This window comes from Mustelus asterias, chromosome 7 (genome assembly GCF_964213995.1).
Source record: "Mustelus asterias chromosome 7, sMusAst1.hap1.1, whole genome shotgun sequence".
NCBI lineage: Eukaryota > Metazoa > Chordata > Chondrichthyes > Carcharhiniformes > Triakidae > Mustelus > Mustelus asterias.
Genome location: NC_135807.1, coordinates 2,614,210 through 2,635,555, shown reverse-complemented (window position 1 = coordinate 2,635,555; position 21,346 = coordinate 2,614,210). Strand labels below are relative to the sequence as shown.

At 54.6% G+C, this 21,346-nt stretch overlaps 1 protein-coding gene across 1 annotated transcript in view; it reads left to right on the top strand.

Annotated features, from left to right (window-relative positions):
* Positions 1-20,079, top strand: part of LOC144496030 (SWI/SNF-related matrix-associated actin-dependent regulator of chromatin subfamily D member 3-like) — a 39,363-nt gene extending 19,284 nt beyond the window's left edge. The window contains exons 3-6 of the mRNA XM_078216983.1: positions 4,425-4,560; positions 10,094-10,216; positions 16,970-17,071; positions 18,878-20,079. Coding sequence (XP_078073109.1) covers positions 4,425-4,560; positions 10,094-10,216; positions 16,970-17,071; positions 18,878-18,931 — 415 coding nt within the window. The 3' untranslated portion in view covers positions 18,932-20,079. The remainder of the gene's footprint in view (positions 1-4,424; positions 4,561-10,093; positions 10,217-16,969; positions 17,072-18,877) is intronic.
* The last annotated feature ends 1,267 nt before the right edge of the window (positions 20,080-21,346 follow it).

Here is a 21,346-nt window from a genome sequence, read left to right as displayed (position 1 = left end):
GGATGTGCACTTCATGGCAAGGATGTACACTCCATGGTTCAGGGCATGAACTCCATGGTACTTCTGGCACCAGTGACATTGATCCTCAGGGGCACCCCTAACTATGGAGGAGCCTACATCAGGAGAGCGAGTCTGTCCATGCAACTGAGTGTCTGTGAGCTGCTGAGATTCAAGATGGAGCTGTTTTGTTTGAAGACAGAGGGTTTTCCTGCCCTTGCTGCTTTCAGCAGCTGCCGCAATAACAGAGCCCGAGTTCAACATTGAAAACAACGGCTGCTTGGATTGAGAGGCAGCAATCTTCTTCACTTCAGCGATTAAACTTCAGGGTCACAAAAACGTCAAGTTCTGCCCTTGGCTGGTCCTTAAAGCTGATCCTTTAGTCCCAATCCTTTCAAATAAATTCATTAACTTTCCCCCCAGAGAGAGACCACAACTCAGGTTTTTCCGATGGAGTTTTTAAATGGCAATTTCCGACCCCTGAACTATTTAGAAGTTTCTTGGGGCTTGCTGCATCCTGGATTTTGAAAGGTTTAGCTCACCCCCTGCTAGGTCTCCTCACTCTGGGACTTTCAACAAATCCCATGCCATTTTCTGCTCCAGTGAGAAAATTTAAACTTCTGCCTTCAGCTTCCATGCCTTCGCAGTGTTTCCCTCGTGATTTTCCTCTGTGTGTGTGTCTGTTCCATGAATTTCTTTCCAGCTCAGAATGCTGCACCACTTTTTTCTTTGTTCTTGCATGAATTTAGTCTTTTTGCAAGATTTAAGGATTTTCCATTTGCTGCCTATAGCAGGGTGTTGGATACCTTCCAGTGGGTTATATTGAAGTCTTTGCAGTGTTAACTCTACGTATTAATTACCGACAAGAACTAATTACAAATTAACAGTCACAGTTTGAGTTAGTAACTGTCTACGTGCTTACTCATGCACACAGCTCTGTCCAGTGGGTCATGTGTTCTCTTGCATCATACAGTGGGCGGTGCTGTTCTCTGTCCCACTTTAACCCTCGAGGTGCCAAACCCATAGACCTCATCATGGTGTGTGGAAACTGTTAAAGTTAAAACAGGAAACGCAGTCCAGCCGCACTCACAGTCAATCGACCGAAGTGAATGAAATCACAGTGAGAGTCACAGTCTTAAAGGGCCCAGCACAGCGTTTGAACAAGAGCAGAGATTGGGTACACTCCCATTTGCTGCCACTATATGGGACGTCACGCACTGATTCTCAGCAGCTCAGCAGCGCCATCCACAGATTCTCCACAGCACTGCGGCTTGGCATGAGATGCAAGGGAATTGACACTGAGACAGACACACGGACCGTACAGGAGCTGACACTGAGACACACACACGGACCGTACAGGAGCTGACACTGAGACACACACTCGGACCGTACAGGAGCTGACACTGAGACACACACGGACCGTACAGGAGCTGACACTGACACACACACGGACCGTACAGGAGCTGACACTGAGACACACACGGACTGTACAGGAGCTGACACTGAGACACACACGGACCGTACAGGAGCTGACGCTGAGACACACACGGACCGTACAGGAGCTGACACTGACACACACACGGACCGTACAGGAGCTGACACTGACACACACACGGACCGTACAGGAGCTGACACTGACACACACTCGGACCGTACAGGAGCTGACACTGAGACACACACGGACCGTACAGGAGCTGACACTGACACACACACGGACCGTACAGGAGCTGACACTGACACACACACATGGACCGTACAGGAGCTGACACTGACACACACACGGACCGTACAGGAGCTGACACTGACACACACACGGACCGTACAGGAGCTGACACTGACACACACACACGGACCGTACAGGAGCTGACACACACACACACACACGGACCGTACAGGAGCTGACACTGAGACACACACACGGACCGTACAGGAGCTGACACTGACACACACAGGGACCGTACAGGAGCTGACACTGAGACACACACACGGACCGTACAGGAGCTGACACTGAGACACACACACGGACCGTACAGGAGCTGACACTGACACACACACGGACCGTACAGGAGCTGACACTGAGACACATACGGACCGTACAGGAGCTGACACTGAGACACACACACGGACCGTACAGGAGCTGACACTGACACACACACGGACCGTACAGGAGCTGACACTGAGACACACGGACCGTACAGGAGCTGACACTGAGACACACACACGGACCGTACAGGAGCTGACACTGAGACACACACGGACCGTACAGGAGCTGACACTGACACACACACAGGGACCGTACAGGACCTGACACTGAGACACACACGGACCGTACAGGAGCTGACACTGACACACACACGGACCGTACAGGAGCTGACACTGAGACACACACGGACCGTACAGGAGCTGACACTGAGACACACACACGGACCGTACAGGAGCTGACACTGACACACACACGGACTGTACAGGAGCTGACACTGAGACACACACACGGACCGTACAGGAGCTGACACTGACACACACACACGGACCGTACAGGAGCTGACACTGAGACACACACACGGACCATACAGGAGCTGACACTGAGACACACACGGACCGTACAGGAGCTGACACTGAGACACACACGGACCGTACAGGAGCTGACACTGAGACACACACACGGACCGTACAGGAGCTGACACTGACACACACACGGACCGTACAGGAGCTGACACTGACACACACACGGACCGTACAGGAGCTGACACTGAGACACACACGGACCGTACAGGAGCTGACACTGACACACACACGGACCGTACAGGAGCTGACACTGACACACACACGGACCGTACAGGAGCTGACACTGAGACACACACACGGACCGTACAGGAGCTGACACTGACACACACACACGGACCGTACAGGAGCTGACACTGACACACACACGGACCGTACAGGAGCTGACACTGAGACACACACGGACCGTACAGGAGCTGACACTGAGACACACACACAGACCGTACAGGAGCTGACACTGACACACACACACGGACCGTACAGGAGCTGACACTGAGACACACACGGACCGTACAGGAGCTGACACTGAGACACACACACGGACCGTACAGGAGCTGACACTGAGACACACGGACCGTACAGGAGCTGACACTGAGACACACACACGGACCGTACAGGAGCTGACACTGAGACACACACGGACCGTACAGGAGCTGACACTGACACACACACACGGACCGTACAGGACCTGACACTGAGACACACACGGACCGTACAGGAGCTGACACTGACACACACGGACCGTACCGGAGCTGACACTGAGACACACACACGGACCGTACAGGAGCTGACACTGAGACACACACGGACCGTACAGGAGCTGACACTGAGACACACACACGGACCGTACAGGAGCTGACACTGACACACACACGGACCGTACAGGAGCTGACACTGAGACACACACACGGACCGTACAGGAGCTGACACTGAGACACACACACGGACCGTACAGGAGCTGACACTGACACACACACGGACCATACAGGAGCTGACACTGAGACACACACACGGACCGTACAGGAGCTGACACTGACACACACACGGACCGTACAGGAGCTGACACTGACACACACACACGGACCGTACAGGAGCTGACACTGACACACACACGGACCGTACAGGAGCTGACACTGACACACACACGGACCGTACAGGAGCTGACACTGACACACACACGGACCGTACAGGAGCTGACACTGAGACACACACGGACCGTACAGGAGCTGACACTGAGACACACACACGGACCGTACAGGAGCTGACACTGACACACACACGGACCGTACAGGAGCTGACACTGAGACACACACACGGACCGTACAGGAGCTGACACTGAGACACACACACGGACCGTACAGGAGCTGACACTGAGACACACACACGGACCGTACAGGAGCTGACACTGACACACACACGGACCGTACAGGAGCTGACACTGACACACACACGGACCGTACAGGAGCTGACACTGAGACACACACACGGACCGTACAGGAGCTGACACTGACACACACACACGGACCGTACAGGAGCTGACACTGAGACACACACGGACCGTACAGGAGCTGACACTGAGACACACACATGGACCGTACAGGAGCTGACACTGACACACACACACGGACCGTACAGGAGCTGACACTGAGACACACACACGGACCGTACAGGAGCTGACACTGAGACACACACACGGACCGTACAGGAGCTGACACTGACACACACGGACCGTACAGGAGCTGACACTGAGACACACACACGGACCGTACAGGAGCTGACACTGAGACACACACGGACCGTACAGGAGTGGCACGGTTGCGATCCGGACTGAACCTTCCCTGCTCTCTGGTGTTTTCTCTTTCCAGCGTGGATCCGAATGATCAGAAGAAGACAGCCTGTTACGATATCGACGTGGAAGTTGACGACCCCCTGAAAGGTCAAATGAGCAGCTTCCTTCTGTCAACAGCCAATCAGCAGGAGATTGCTGCACTGGATAACAAGGTAACAACACGCATAACGCACACAACATGCTCCAACATGCACAACACGCCCAACACACAACATGCTCCAACACGCATAACACAACACACTCTACAAGTTCCAACATGATTCCAACACAGTGGTTAGCACTGCTGCCTCACAGCGCCAGGGTCCCAGGTTCGATTCCCGGCTTGGGTCACTGTCTGTGTGGAGTTTGCACATTCTCCCCGTGTCTGCGTGGGTTTCCTCCGGGTGCTCCGGTTTCCTCCCACACTTGAACAGTGTGCAGGTGAGGTGGAATGGCCATGTTAAATTCTCCCTCAGTGTAGGTTAGGGGAATTAGTGGGGTCAATGTGTGGGATGACGATGATAGGGCCTGGGTCAGATGCTCTGTCGGAGTCGGTGCCGACTCGATGGGCTGAATGGCCTCTTTTTGCTTCTTTTTGATTCTATAAACATGCTCCAACACGCAGGACACGCTCCAACAGAACACGCAGGACACGCTCCAACAGACAACATGCAGGACACGCTCCAACAGACAACACGCAGCAATTTCAAAAGGAAAATTTCATAAATGACCTGGATGAGGAAGTGGAGGGATGGGTTGGTAAGTTTGCCGGCGACTCGAAGGTTGGTGGGGTTGTGGATAGTCTGGAGGGATGTCAGAAGCTGCAGCGTGACATAGATAGGATGCAAGACTGGGCGGAGAAGTGGCAGATGGACTTCAACCCAGATAAATGTGTAGTGGTCCATTTTGGCAGGTCAAATGGGATGAAGGAGTATAATATCAAGGGTAAGACTCTTAGCAGTGTAGAGGATCAGAAGGACCTTGTGGTTTGGGTCCATAGGACTCTTAAATCGGCCTCGCAGGTAGAGGAGGTGGTTAAGAAGGCGTATGGTGTGCTGGCCTTTATCAATCGAGGGATTGAGTTTAGGAGTCCGGGGATAATGATTCAGCTATATAAGACCCTCGTCAGACCCCACTTGGAGTACTGTGCTCAGTCTAGTCGCCTCATTACAGGAGGGATGTGGAAATGATTGAAAGGGTGCACAGAAGATTTACAAGGATGTTGCCTGGATTGGTTGGCATGCCTTATGAGGATAGGCTGAGGGAGCTCGGTCTTTTCTCCTTGGAGAGACGAAGGATGAGAGGTGACCTGATAGAGGTGTACAGGATGTTGAGAGGCATAGATCGGGTGGACTCTCAGAGGCTTTTTCCCAGGGTGGACACAGGTTTAAGGTGCTGGGGGGTAGGTACAGAGGAGATGTCAGGGGAGGTTTTCACACAGAGGGTGGTGGGTGAGTGGAATCGGCTGCTGTCAGTGGTGGTGGAGGCAAACTCGATAGGGTCTTTTAAGAGACTCCTGGATGAGTACATGGGACTTAATAGGATTGAGGGTTATAGGTAAGCCTATATATAAGCCTAGGTGGGTAGGGACATGACCGGCGCAACTTGTGGGCCGAAGGGCCTGTTTGTGCTGTAGTTTTTCTATGTTCTATGAAATTGGATGGAAGCTTCAGGGAAATAAATGTTCATTTACCCAGATAGAGCAGGGCAGCAGCACTGACTCTGTAACACTCTGACAGACAGGATTAAGGAGAATTCCAAGGCATTTTATTCATACGTTAGGAACAAAAGGGTTGTCAGGGAAAAAACCGGACCTCTCAGGGACAAAAGTGGGGAATTATGCTTAGAGCCCAAAGAAGTAGGGGAGATCCTAAATGAATACTTTGCGTCGGTATTCACAAAGGAGAGGGATGTGTTGACTGGGAGTGTCTCGGAGGGGAGTGTTGAACCGTTGGAGAAAATCTCCATTACAAGGGAGGAAGTGTTAGGCTTTTTAGGGAATATAAAGACTGACAAATCCCCAGGGCCTGATGGAATCTATCCCAGGCTGCTCAGGGAGACGAGAGATGAAATCGCTGGGCCTCTGATGCAAATCTTTGTCTCGTCACTGGACACAGGTGAGGTCCCAGAGGATTGGAGGATAGCTAATGTGGTCCCGTTATTTAAGAAGGGTAGGAAGGATAACCCGGGTAATTATAGGCCGGTGAGCTTGACGTCCGTGGTCGGGAAGTTGTTGGAGAGGATTCTTAGAGATAGGATGTATGCGTATTTAGAAAGGAATAAATTCATTAACGATAGTCAGTATGGTTTTGTGAGAGGGAGGTCATGCCTCACTAACCTGGTGGAGTCACTTCTTCAAAAAACTAGAATGGTTGACGAGGGAAGGGCCGTGGATGTCGTCTATATGGACTTTAGCAAAGCGTTTGACAAAGTCCCTCATGGTAGGTTGGTGCAAAAGGTTGGATCTCATGGGATTAAGGGGGAGGTGGCTAGATAGGTGGAGAACTGGCTTGGTCACAGAAGACAGAGGTTGGTAGTGGAAGGGTCTTTTTCCGGCTGGATGCCTGTGACTAGTGGTGTTCCGCAGGGCTCTGTATTGGGACCTCTGCTGTTTGTGATTTATATAAACGATCTGGAAGAAGGTGTAACTGGGGTGATCAGTAAGTTTGCGGATGACACGAAAATGGCTGGACTTGCAGATAGTGAGGAACATTGTCAGAGGCTACAGAAGGATATAGATAGGCTGGAAATTTGGGCAAGAAATGGCAGATGGAGTTCAATCCAGATAAATGCGAAGTGATGCATTTTGGTAGAACTAACGTAGGGGGGAGCTATACGATAAATGGCAGAACCATAAAGGGTGTAGATACGCAGAGGGACCTGGGTGTGCAAGTCCACAGATCCTTGAAGGTGACGTCACAGGTGGAGAAGGTGGTGAAGAAGGCATATGGCATGCTTGCCTTTATAGGACGGGGCATAGAGTATAAAAGTTGGGGTCTGATGTTGCAGATGTATAGAACGTTGGTTCGGCCGCATTTGGAATACTGCGTCCAGTTCTGGTCGCCACACTACCAGAAGGACGTGGAGGCTTTAGAGAGAGTACAGAGGAGGTTTACCAGGATGTTGCCTGGTATGGAGGGGCTTAGTTATGAGGAGAGATTGGGTAAACTGGGGTTGTTCTCCCTGGAAAGACGGAGGATGAGGGGAGACCTAATAGAGGTGTATAAAATTATGAAAGGCATAGATAGGGTGAACGGTGGGAAGCTTTTTCCCAGGTCGGTGGTGACGTTCACGAGGGGTCATAGGTTCAAGGTGAGGGGGGGGGAGGTTTAACACGGATACCAGATGGATTGCGAGGGGGAGGGTGATTGTGAGGGAATGGGGGGGATTGCGAGGGACTGGGGGAGGGAGATTGTGGGGGACTGGGGGAGGGGGATTGCGAGGGAGTGGGGGAGGGAGATTGTGAGGGAGTGGGGGAGGGGGATTGCGGGGGAGTGGGGGAGGGAGATTGCGGGGGACTGGGGGAGGGGGATTGCGAGGGAGTGGGGGAGGGAGATTGTGAGGGAGTGGGGGAGGGGGATTGTGGGGGAGTGGGGGAGGGGGATTGTGGGGGAGGGGGAATTGCGGGGGAGTGGGGGAGGGAGATTGCGAGGGAGTGGGGGAGGGAGATTGTGGGGGAGGTGGATTGTGGGGGAGGGAGATTGTGAGGGAGTGATGGATAAAGATAAGTCCTCAAGTTAAGGTGCTAAACTGGGGGAAGGCTAATTACAACAATATTAGGCAGGAACTGAAGAATGTAGATTGGGGGCAGATGTTTGAGGGCAAATCAACATCTGGCATGTGGGAGGCTTTCAAATGTAAGTTGATAGGGATTCAGGACCGGCACATTCCTGTAAGGATGAAGGATAAGTATGGCAAGTTTCGGGAACCTTGGATAGAGAGAGATATTGTGAGCCGAGTCAAAGAGAAAAAGGAAGCATTTGTCAAAGCGAGGAGGCTGGGAACACACGAAGCAAGTGTGGAATACAAGGAAAGTAGAAAGAAACTTAAGCAAGGAGTAAGAAGAACTAAAAGGGGTCATGAAACAACATTGGTCAGCAGGATTAAGGAAAATCCCAAGGCTTTTTACACAGAGATAAAGAGCAAGAGGGTAGCCAGGGAGAGGGTTGGCCCACTCAAGGACAAGGGAGGGAATCTATGCGTGGAGCCTGAGGAAATGGGTGAGGTATTAAATGAGTATTTCCGTCAGTATTCACCAAAGAGAAGGACTTGGTGGATGTTGAGTCTGGGGAAGGATGTGCAGATAGTTTGAGTCATGTTGAGATCAAAAAGAGGGAGGTACTGGGGTTCTTGAGAAACATTAAGGTAGACAAGACCCCAGGGCCTGATGGGATATACCCCAGAAGACTGAGAGAGGCAAGAGAGGAAATTGCTGGGGCCTTGAGAGAAATCTTTGTATCCTCCCTGGCTACAGGGGAGGTCCCAGTAAGAAGTCTTACAACACCAGGTTAAAGTCCAACAGGTTTATTTGGTAGCACAAGCCACTAGCTTTTGGAGCGCTGCCCCTTCGTCAGGTGAATGAAAGGCATAGATAGGGTGAACGGTGGGAAGCTTTTTCCCAGATCGGTGGTGACATTCACGAGGGGTCATAGGTTCAAGGTGAAGGGTGGGAGGTTTAACACGGATATCAGAAGGACATATTTTACACAGAGGGTGGTGGGGGCCTGGAATGCGCTGCCGGGCAAGGTGGTGGAGGCGGACACACTGGGAACGTTTAAGAATTATCTAGACAGCCACATGAACGGAGTGGGAATGGAGGGATACAAAAGAATGGTCTAGTTTGGACCAGGGAGCGGCGCGGGCTTGGAGGGCCGAAGGGCCTGTTCCTGTGCTGTATTGTTCTTTGTTCTTGTTTAAGAAGCTCGACACTATCCAGGACAAAGCAGCCCATTTGATTGGCACCACATCCACAAACATTCAATCCCTCCACCACCAACACACTTGGCAGCCGTGTGTACCATCTACAAGATGCACTGCAGCAACTCACCAAGGTTCCTTAGGCAGCACCTTCCAAACCCATGACCATTATCATCTGGAAGGACAGGGGAACACCACCACCTGCAAGTTCCCCTCCAAGCCACTCACCATCCTGACTTGGAAATACATCACCGTTCCTTCACAGTTGCTGGTCAAAAGCCCGGTACTCCCTCTCTAACAGCACTGTGGGTGTACCTACACCTCAGGGGCTGCAGCGGGTTCCAGACCTTCTCAAAGGGCAACTTGGGAATGGCAGTAAATGTTGGTCTGGCAACACCCACATCCCATAACGGAATAAAAAAGGGAGGGGCCAGGGGTAGGAGAGGGAGGCTGGGGGGAGTCTGGGGAAGAAAGGCTGTGGGGGCGCAGGGGAAGGCTGGGGTATTGGGGGGGTGGGGGATCAGGGGAGGGCCAGAGCGGCTGACGGTCGAGTGAGTGTTCAGGAGCTGGAATGATATGAGGAGTTGGCTAACAGCGAGAGCAGAATTGAAGGAACGTGCAGTGACATTGAGGGAATGGGTTTAGAATCTGGGCCGAGATTATCCGGGGGTGATTTCACTCGAAACTGATCACTGATTGAAGGCGGGAGTCACCCATTAGAGACCCACTGAACTGCTCCGTGTGACACCAGACTGGATTCCTCTGACTCTTTGTCTCCCCTCTCCTCAGATCCACGAAACCATCGAGTCCATCAACCAGCTGAAGATTCAGAGAGATTTTATGTTGAGTTTCTCTAAGGATCCAAAGGGTTACATCCAGGACTGGCTGAGATCCCAGAGCCGCGATCTCAAGGTAGGAAGTTTCACCTTGAATTTTAGTTTACATCAAGGTGACGAGGGAAGGTTTAGTTCATGCACTGATTCAGCGCTGAGTGAAGACAAAATTCTCTAATCCTCCTCAGTGCCAGGGCTGGGGAATTGCAAATACTTTCACCCTGCTCCAGTGGAGATAAACCCAGAGTTACTGGTCCAGTCGGCTTAACCTCATTGGTGGGAAAGGTTATTAAAACAGTAATTTGGAGCTAGTCACTGAGAGAAAGGCGAAGTTATTCAGGAAAACCAGTCAGGATTAGTGAGGGGGCAAATGGTGTTGGGGTTTTATTGGTTGGTGAGGGTCAGTGTCCGTGGCGTTACACATTGACCCACACAACAGGCTATCAGCAAAGTGGAAGGCCATGGAATGGTGAGTGAGTGGCAGTGTGGACACAGAGCGGGGGTGCGGACACAGAGCGGGGGCGCGGACACAGAGCGGGGGCGCGGACACAGAGCGGGGGCGCGGACACAGAGCGGGGGCGCGGACACAGAGCGGGGGCGCGGACACAGAGCGGGGGCGCGGACACAGAGCGGGGGCGCGGACACAGAGCGGGGGCGCGGACACAGAGCGGGGGCGCGGACACAGAGCGGGGGCGCGGACACAGAGCGGGGGCGCGGACACAGAGCGGGGGCGCGGACACAGAGCGGGGGCGCGGACACAGAGCGGGGGCGCGGACACAGAGCGGGGGCGCGGACACAGAGCGGGGGCGCGGACACAGAGCGGGGGCGCAGACACAGAGCGGGGGCGCGGACACAGAGCGGGGGCGCGGACACAGAGCGGGGGCGCGGACACAGAGCGGGGGCGCGGACACAGAGCGGGGGCGCGGACACAGAGCGGGGGCGCGGACACAGAGCGGGGGCGCGGACACAGAGCGGGGGCGCGGACACAGAGCGGGGGCGCGGACACAGAGCGGGGGCGCGGACACAGAGCGGGGGCGCGGACACAGAGCGGGGGCGCGGACACAGAGCGGGGGCGCGGACACAGAGCGGGGGCGCGGACACAGAGCGGGGGCGCGGACACAGAGCGGGGGCGCGGACACAGAGCGGGGGCGCGGACACAGAGCGGGGGCGCGGACACAGAGCGGGGGCGCGGACACAGAGCGGGGGCGCGGACACAGAGCGGGGGCGCGGACACAGAGCGGGGGCGCGGACACAGAGCGGGGGCGCGGACACAGAGCGGGGGCGCGGACACAGAGCGGGGGCGCGGACACAGAGCGGGGGCGCGGACACAGAGCGGGGGCGCGGACACAGAGCGGGGGCGCGGACACAGAGCGGGGGCGCGGACACAGAGCGGGGGTGAGGACACAGAGCGGGGGCGCGGACACAGAGCGGGGGCGCGGACACAGAGCGGGGGCGCGGACACAGAGCGGGGGTGCGGACACAGAGCGGGGGTGCGGACACAGAGCGGGGGTGAGGACACAGAGCGGGGGTGAGGACACAGAGCGGGGGCGCGGACACAGAGCGGGGGCGCGGACACAGAGCGGGGGTGCGGACACAGAGCGGGGGTGAGGACACAGAGCGGGGGCGCGGACACAGAGCGGGGGCGCGGACACAGAGCGGGGGTGTGGACACAGAGCGGGGGCGCGGACACAGAGCGGGGGTGCGGACACAGAGCGGGGGTGCGGACACAGAGCGGGGGTGCGGACACAGGGCGGGGGTGCGGACACAGGGCGGGGGTGCGGACACAGAGCGGGGGTGCGGACACAGAGCGGGGGTGCGGACACAGAGCGGGGGTGTGGACACAGAGCGGGGGTGTGGACACAGAGCGGGGGCGCGGACACGGGGCTGCGGCGTGGATACGGAGTAGGTGCGTGAGCACAGGGCAGCGGCATAGATACAGGGTGACGGTGCGGATACAGAGCAGGGGCACGGATACAGAGCGGCAGTGCGGACACGGGGCGGCGGCGTGGATACAGAGCGGCAGTGCGGATACAGAACAAGGGCGCGGATACAGAGCAGGGGCGCGGATACAGGGCAGTGGCACAGATACAGAGCGGCAGCGCGGACACAGGGCGGCGGCGTGGATACAGAGCAGGGGCGCGGATACAGAGTGGTGGCGTGGATACAGGGCAGTGGCACAGATACAGAGCGGCAGCGCGGACACGGGGCGGCGGCGTGGATACAGAGCAGGGGCGCGGATACAGGGTGGCAGCGTGGATACAGAGTGACAGGAAGCAGAGTGCGATAATGAACCGGGTGATATACAGTGGGGTCAACCAGGTGTGGGTGTTGGGATCGCTGCTTTAGTTGATTTTTATTCATGACCCAGATTTGGATTTACAAAGCACACTTTTAGCAATGACATAGAACATAGAACAGTACAGCACAGAACAGGCCCTTCAGCCCACAATGTTGTGCCGAGCTTTATCTGAAACTAAGATCAAGCTATCCCACTCCCTATCATCCTGGTGTGCTCCATGTGCCTATCCAATAACCGCTTAAATGTTCCTAAAGTGTCTGACTCCACTATCACTTTAGGCAGTCCATTCCACACCCCAACCACTCTCTGCGTAAAGAACCTACCTCTGATATCCTTCCTGTATCTCCCACCACGAACCCTATAGTTATGCCCCCTTGTAATAGCTCCATCCACCCGAGGAAATAGTCTTTGAATGTTCACTCTATCTATCCCCTTCATCATATTATAAACCTCTATTAAGTCTCCCCTCAGCCTCCTCCGCTCCAGAGAGAACAGCCCTAGCTCCCTCAACCTTCCCTCATAAGACCTACCCTCCAAACCAGGCAGCATCCTGGTAAATCTCCTCTGCACTCTTTCCAGCACTTCCACATCCTTCTTATAGTGAGGTGACCAGAACTGCACACAATATTCCAAATGTGGTCTCACCAAGGTCCTGTACAGTTGCAGCATAACCCCACGGCTCTTAAACCCCAACCCCCTGTTAATAAAAGCTAACACACTATAATAGGCCTTCTTCACAGCTCTATCCACTTGAGTGGCAACCTTTAGAGATCTGTGGATATGGACCCCAAGATCTCTCTGTTCCTCCACAGTCTTCAGAACCCTACCTTTGACCCTGTAATCCACATTTAAATTAGTCCTACCAAAATGAATCACCTCACATGTTTCAGGGTTAAACTCCATTTGCCATTTTTCAGCCCAGCTTTGCATCCTATCTATGTCTCTTTGCAGCCTACAACAGCCCTCCACCTCATCCACTACTCCACCAATCTTGGTGTCATCAGCAAATTTACTGATCCACCCTTCAGCCCCCTCCTCTAAGTCATTAATAAAAATCACAAAGAGCAGAGGACCAAGCACTGATCCCTGTGGCACTCCGCTAGCACACTGCCTCCAGTCCGAAAATTTTCCATCCACCACCACCCTCTGTCTTCGATCTAGTAGCCAGTTACCTATCCAATCGGCCAACTTTTCCTCCATCCCACACCTCCTTACTTTCATCATAAGCCGACCATGGGGGACCTTATCAAACGCCTTACTAAAATCCATGTATATGACATCAACTGCCCTACCTTCATCAACACACTTAGTTACCTCCTCAAAAAATTCAATCAAATTTGTGAGGCACGACTTGCCCTTCACGAATCCGTGCTGACTATCCCGGATTAATCCGCATCTTTCTAAATGGTCGTAAATCCCATCCCTAAGGACCTTTTCCATCAATTTACCAACCACCGAAGTAAGACTAACCGGTCTATAATTACCAGGGTCATTTCTATTCCCTTTCTTAAACAGAGGAACAACATTCGCCATTCTCCAGTCCTCTGGCACCATCCCCGTGGACAGTAAGGACCCAAAGATCAAAGCCAAAGGCTCTGCAATCTCATCCCTTGCCTCCCAAAGAATCCTAGGATATATTTCATCAGGCCCAGGGGACTTATCGACCTTCAGTTTATTCAAAACTGCCAGTGCATCCTCCCTCCGAACATCTATTTCCTCCAGCCTATTAGCCTGTAACACCTTCTCTTCCTCAAAAACATGGCCCCTCTCCTTGGTGAACACTGAAGAAAAGTATTCATTCATCACCTCGCCTATCTCTACTGACTCCATACACAAGTTCCCACTACTGTCCTTGACCGGCCCTAACCTCACCCTGGTCATTCTTTTATTCCTCACATAAGAGTAAAAAGCCTTGGGGTTTTCCTTGATCCGACCCGCCAAGGACTTCTCGTGTCCCCTCCTAGCTCTCCTAAGCCCCTTTTTCAGGTCATTCCTTGCTAACTTGTAACCCTCAATCGAGCCATCTGAGCCTTGTTTCCTCATCCCTACATAAGCTTCCCTCTTCCTTTTCACAAGACATTCCACCTCTTTCGTGAACCATGGTTCCCTCACTCGGCCATTTCCTCCCTGCCTGACAGGGACATACCTATCAAGGACACCCAGTAATTGTTCCTTGAAAAAGATCCACTTTTCATTAGTTCCTTTCCCTGACAGTTTCTGTTCCCATCTTATGCCCCCTAATTCTTGCCTAATCGCATCATAATTACCCCTCCCCCAATTGTAAACCTTGCCCTGCCGTACGGCCCTATCCCTCTCCATTGCAATAACAAAAGACACCGAATTGTGGTCACTATCTCCAAAGTGCTCTCCCACAACCAAATCTAACACTTGGCCCAGTTCATTTCCCAGTACCAAATCCAATGTGGCCTCACCTCTTGTCGGCCTATCCATATATTGTGTCAGGAAACCCTCCTGTACACACTGCACAAAAACTGCCCCATCCGAACTATTTGACCTACAAAGGTTCCAATCAATATTTGGAAAGTTAAAGTCCCCCATGACAACTACCCTGTGACCCCCACACATATCCATAATCTGCTTAGCAATTTCTTCCTCCACATCTCTATTACTATTTGGGGGCCTATAGTAAACTCCTAACAATGTGACCGCTCCTTTCCTATTTCTAACTTCAGCCCATATTACCTGTGTGCAGATCCCCCTCGAAGTGCCTTTCCGCAGCCGTTAAACTATCCTTGATTAACAATGCCACTCCTCCACCTCTTTTACCAACTTCCCTACACTTACTGAAACATCTATACCCCGGAACGTCCAACAACCATTCCTGTCCTTGTTCTACCCATGTCTCCGTAATGGCCACAACATCGTAGTCCCAAGTACCAATCCACACCCCAAGTTCATCTACCTTGTTCCGGATGCTCCTTGCATTGAAGTAGACACACTTCAACCCACCTTCCTGTCTACCGGTACCCACCCTTGACCCTGATACCTTCCCCAATACCTCACCACCCTCAACACTGACTTCCGGACTACAACTCCTTTTCCCACTCCCCTGGCAAATTCGTTTAAACCCCCCTGAAGAGCCGTAGCAAATTTCCCTCCCAGGATATTGGTGCCCCACTGGTTCAGGTGCACCCCGTCCTGTTTGTACAGGTCCCACCTTCCCCAGAATGTGTTCCAATTATCCACGTATCTGAAACCCTCCCTCCTACACCATCCCTGCAACCACATGTTTAACTGCACTCTCTCCCTGTTCCTCAACTCGCTATCACATGGCACCGGTAACGTACCAGAGATGACCACATGTTTTGTCTTGGCTCTCAGCTTCCAGCCCAGCTCCCGAAATTCCTGTTTTAAATCCCCGTCCCTTCTCTTACCTATGTTGTTGGTACCAATGTGTACCACGACTTGTGACTGTTTCCCCTCCCCCTTAAGAATCCGGAAGACACGGTCCGAGACGTCATGGACCCTGGCATCCGGTAGGCAACATACCATCCGTGAGTCTCTTTTGCTGCCACAGAACCTCCTATCTATCCCTCTAACTAACGAGTCCCCAATAACTATTGCCCTCCCGCTCTCCCCCTTACCCTCCTGAGCCACAGAGACGGACACAGTGCTGGAGATCCTCTCACTGCGGCTCACCACTGGTATGTCATCCCCCTCAACCGTATCCAAAGCGGTGACGTGTGACACAAAACGTGGAAATATTGTAAACTGTGAGAATCTTAAAAGGACGGAGACAAGTTGGGGGAGGGGGTGGATGGGTGGCAGATAAAGTTCAGTGTGGGGGAGTGTGAGGTGATGCATTCTGGCAGGAAGAAGATGGAGAGAGAATATAAAACACCGGGTAAATCTCTCTCTCTCTCTCGAGAGAGAGAGAGAGAGAGAGAGAGAGAGAGAGAGTATCTGTGCACAGGTCATTGAGGGTGACAGGACAGGTGGAGAGAACAGTTAATAGAAATATAGAAACTAGAAGCAGGAGGAGGCCATTCGGCCCATCGAACCTGCTCCGCCATTCATCACCATCACGGCTGATCATCAAATTCAATATCCTGATCCCCCTTCATCCCTTTAACCCCGAGAGCTGAGGGGAGGCGATGGCCCAGTGATATTATCGTTGGACTATTAATCCAGAAACTCAGCTAATGTTCTTGGGACCCCATCGGGTTCGAATCCTGCCACGGCAGATGGTGGAATTTGAATTCAATAAAAAAATATAATCTGGAATTAAGAAACCACTGATGACGATGAAACCATTGTCGATTGTCGGAAAAACCCGTCTGGTTCATTAATGGCCTTTAGGGAAGGAAATCTGCCGTCCTTACCCGGTCTGGCCTACATGTGACTCCAGAGCCACAGCAATGAGTTTGACTCTCAACTGCCCTCCAATGGATAGTGGGGAACATATGCAGCGGCAGCAGAGCTGGATTGAGGGGCCGAATGGCCTACTCCTGTTCCAAGAAGGTTTGTTTTGAATGTTTTGGGATGAACGATGGAATTGGTTTGTTTTGTCAGATAATGACGGATGTGGTTGGAAACCCGGAGGACGAACGTCGAGCTGATTTTTACCAACAGCCCTGGTCACAGGAAGCTGTCAGTCGCTATTTCTACTGTAAGGTAACTATCACTGAGACAGTCACAGCCCAAAATACTCAGCTCAAACACCCCGTCTCCACAACCCCCATCCCACCAACACCTGCAGTGGGTTCCAGGGCTCAGTCCGAGTTGGAATGTGTGAGGAGTGGCCACTCCACCGAGGGACAGCCCAGGCTGGGGGAAAGGGCAGTCCGATCCCACACCATCTTTACAGCCAGTTCGCACCTTGTTCAGCGAATCAGCAACAACATGGTCCAGCTGATTGTGGCCTGACCCCCACTTACACGTCTGTCTGACTCCACCCAACCCCCACCCCACCGCCCCCCCCACCCCCACCGCCCGCCCTCCCCCACCGCCCCCCCCCACTGCCCTCCCCCCCCCCACTGTCCTCCCCTCCCCCACCGCCCCCCCCACCGTCCTCCCCCCCCCCCCCCCCACTGTCCTCCCCCCCACTGCCCCCACTGCCCCCCCCCCACTGCCCTCCCCCCCCCCACCGCCCGCCACTGCCCTCCCCCCCCGCCGCCCGCCCTCCCCCCCCCCACTGTCCTCCCCCCCCCACTGCCCCCCCCGCCGCCCGCCCTCCCCCCCCCACTGTCCTCCCCCCCCCCACTGCCCCCCCCCCACTGCCCCCCCCCCACTGCCCTCCCCCCCCCCACTGCCCTCCCCCCCCCACTGCCCTCCCCCCCCCCACTGCCCTCCCCCCCCCACTGCCCTCCTCCCCCCACTGCCCTCCTCCCCCCACCCCCACTGCCCTCTCCCCCCACCCCCACTGCCCTCTCCCCCACTGCCCTCCCCATCCACCCTCCACCCCCCCCTCCCCTCCATCCTCCCCACTGCTCTCCCCCCCACCACCCGCCTTCTCCCCCTCCTTCTCCCCCACCGCCCTGCCCCACCCCCCATCGCCCTGCCCCACCCCCTCAACCACCCTGCCCCACCCCCCCACCACCACACACCCTCCCCAGCCTCTGACTCCCCTGTTGTTCCAAGCTCTGCCTAACTCCACCCTGAGTATATTCAGTGACCCTGCTGCCTGAGGATAAGAATTCCAACAATCCCGACCTTCTGAGAGGAGACATTTCCTCTCATTTCCACATTAAAGTTTTAAACTCTGTTCCCTGGTTCCAGTCTCTCCGCCGGGGGGAACATCGTTCCACCATCCACCCTGTCAAACTCTCTCAGAGTTTATGTTTCAGTGAGATCGCCTCTCATTCTGAACTCCAGTGAGTGAAGTCCCACCGAACCTGCTCAACCTCTCCTCAGGATGCCGGCGTTGGACTGGGGTAAACACAGTGAGAAGTTTAACAACACCAGGTTAAAGTCCAACAGGTTTATTTGGTAGCAAAAGCCACACAAGCTTTCGGAGCACTGCTCCTTCATCAGGTGAGTCAGGTGAAGGAGCAGTGCTCCGAAAGCTCGTGATTCCAGATAAACCTGTTGGACTTTAACCTGTGAGACTTCTTACTGTCTCATCAGGAGATTACCCCTTCATGCCACTTTTGAAGAACAATGCATGACTCGGGGACTTTCACAGTAACTTCATTGCAGCGTTAATGTAAGCCTCACTTATGACTAATAAATAAACTTTAAATTTTTTTCTCTCAGTGTGCAAGGCTAATATTTATCTCTGAACCAACAGCAATATAAATGATCTGTTGCTGATCTCTGTGGGATCTTGCTGTGCACAATCCAGTGCTGCATTTTCCTACACCACGGCAGGAAATTCACTTCACTGCGTGTGAAAGGCTTCAGGACATCCCGTGATGGTGAGAGTTGCCGGAGGAAATGCAAGTTCTTCCTTTTCTAACAAGTTTCCACTTTTCTCCGTAGATACAGCAGCGAAGACAGGAACTGGAACAAGCCATGGGAGTGCGCAACACCTAAAGCTGTCCCTCGGAGAATCGATTCCACTGGAAAAGACACTACACTGCCACCCATTGAACTGTTACAAGCCTCCCCAGCCTTGTGTCACAAGACTGTTCCCACACATCTTCCTCCTCACTCTCTCCTTTGTTTTTTCAACTTTTCTCCCTGCGCTCCCGTATCCCCTCCCCCAATATTCCAGTTGCTGGGTTCACATTGGATCTCGACACTCGTCACCGGGCTGTGAGCTCCGGCCAGTCAGTATCTCAGCATTTACCAGTTGTCACAATCAGCTTTCTTTTCCCAAAGTCTAAAACTAGAGGGCAGAGGTTAAAGGTGAGAGGGGAGAGATACAAAAGTGTCCAGAGGGGCACTTTTTTCACACAGAGGGTGGTGAGTGTCTGGAACAAGCTGCCAGAGGTAGTAGTAGAGGCGGGTACAATTTTATCTTTTAAAAAGCATTTAGACAGTTACATGGGTACGATGGGTATACAGGGATATGGGCCAAATGTGGGCAATTGGGACAAGCTTCGGGCTTTAAAAAATGGGCGGCATGGACAAGTTGGGACAAGGGCCTGTTTCCATGCTGTAAACCTCTATGACTCTAAAAGCTGGTGTTTGATCCAATGTTCTTTACTGGTTTCAGCGGCAAAATCCTGGGATCCGGTTCCACAGCTGATGGCAAACAGGGTGAGAACTGGAAACCTGGTCTGTCCACCCTGTACTGACCAGGCGGCGCCCTGTACTGACCAGGCGGTGCCCTGTACTGACCAGGCGGTGCCCTGTACTGACCAGGCGGCCCCCTGTAGCTGACCAGGCGGCGCCCTGAACTGACCAGGCAGCGCCCTGTACTGACCAGGCGGCGCCCTGTAGCTGACCAGGCAGCACCCTGTACTGACCAGGCGGCGCCCTGTACTGACCAGGCAGCACCCTGTACTGACCAGGCAGCACCCTGTACTGACCAGGCAGCGTCCTGTACTGACCAGGCAGCACCCTGTACTGACCAGGCAGCACCCTGTACTGACCAGGCAGCACCCTGTACTGACCAGGCAGCACCCTGTACTGACCAGGCGGCGCCCTGTACTGACCAGGCGGCACCCTGTACTGACCAGGCGGTGCCCTGTACTGACCAGGCGGTGCCCTGTACTGACCAGGCGGTGCCCTGTACTGACCAGGCGGCGTCCTGTACTGACCAGGCGGCGCCCTGTACTGACCAGGCGGTGCCCTGTACTGACCAGGCGGCGTCCTGTACTGACCAGGCGGCGCCCTGTACTGACCAGGCGGTGCCCTGTACTGACCAGGCGGCGTCCTGTACTGACCAGGCGGCGCCCTGTACTGACCAGGCGGTGCCCTGTACTGACCAGGCGGCGTCCTGTACTGACCAGGCGGCGCCCTGTACTGACCAGGCGGCGCCCTGTACTGACCAGGCGGCGCCCTGTACTGACCAGGCGGCGTCCTGTACTGACCAGGCGGTGCCCTGTACTGACCAGGCAGCGTCCTGTACTGACCAGGCGGTGCCCTGTACTGACCAGGCGGCACCCTGTACTGACCAGGCGGTGCCCTGTACTGACCAGGCGGGCCCTGTACTGACCAGGCAGCACCCTGTACTGACCAGGCGGTGCCCTGTACTGACCAGGCGGGCCCTGTACTGACCAGGCAGCACCCTGTACTGACCAGGCAGCACCCTGTACTGACCAGGCAGCACCCTGTACTGACCAGGCGGCGCCCTGTACTGACCAGGCGGTGCCCTGTACTGACCAGGCGGGCCCTGTACTGACCAGGCGGTGCCCTGTACTGACCAGGCGGCGCCCTGTACTGACCAGGCAGCACCCTGTACTGACCAGGCGGTGCCCTGTACTGACCAGGCGGGCCCTGTACTGACCAGGCAGCACCCTGTACTGACCAGGCGGTGCCCTGTACTGACCAGGCGGCACCCTGTACTGACCAGGCGGTGCCCTGTACTGACCAGGCGGCGCCCTGTACTGACCAGGCGGTGCCCTGTACTGACCAGGCAGCACCCTGTACTGACCAGGCGGCGCCCTGTACTGACCAGGCAGCACCCTGTACTGACCAGGCGGCGCCCTGTACTGACCAGGCGGTGCCCTGTACTGACCAGGCAGCACCCTGTACTGACCAGGCAGCACCCTGTACTGACCAGGCGGTGCCCTGTACTGACCAGGCAGCGTCCTGTACTGACCAGGCGGCGCCCTGTACTGACCAGGCGGTGCCCTGTACTGACCAGGCAGCACCCTGTACTGACCAGGCAGCACCCTGTACTGACCAGGCAGCACCCTGTACTGACCAGGCGGCGTCCTGTACTGACCAGGCGGTGCCCTGTACTGACCAGGCAGCACCCTGTACTGACCAGGCAGCACCCTGTACTGACCAGGCGGCGTCCTGTACTGACCAGGCGGCGCCCTGTACTGACCAGGCAGC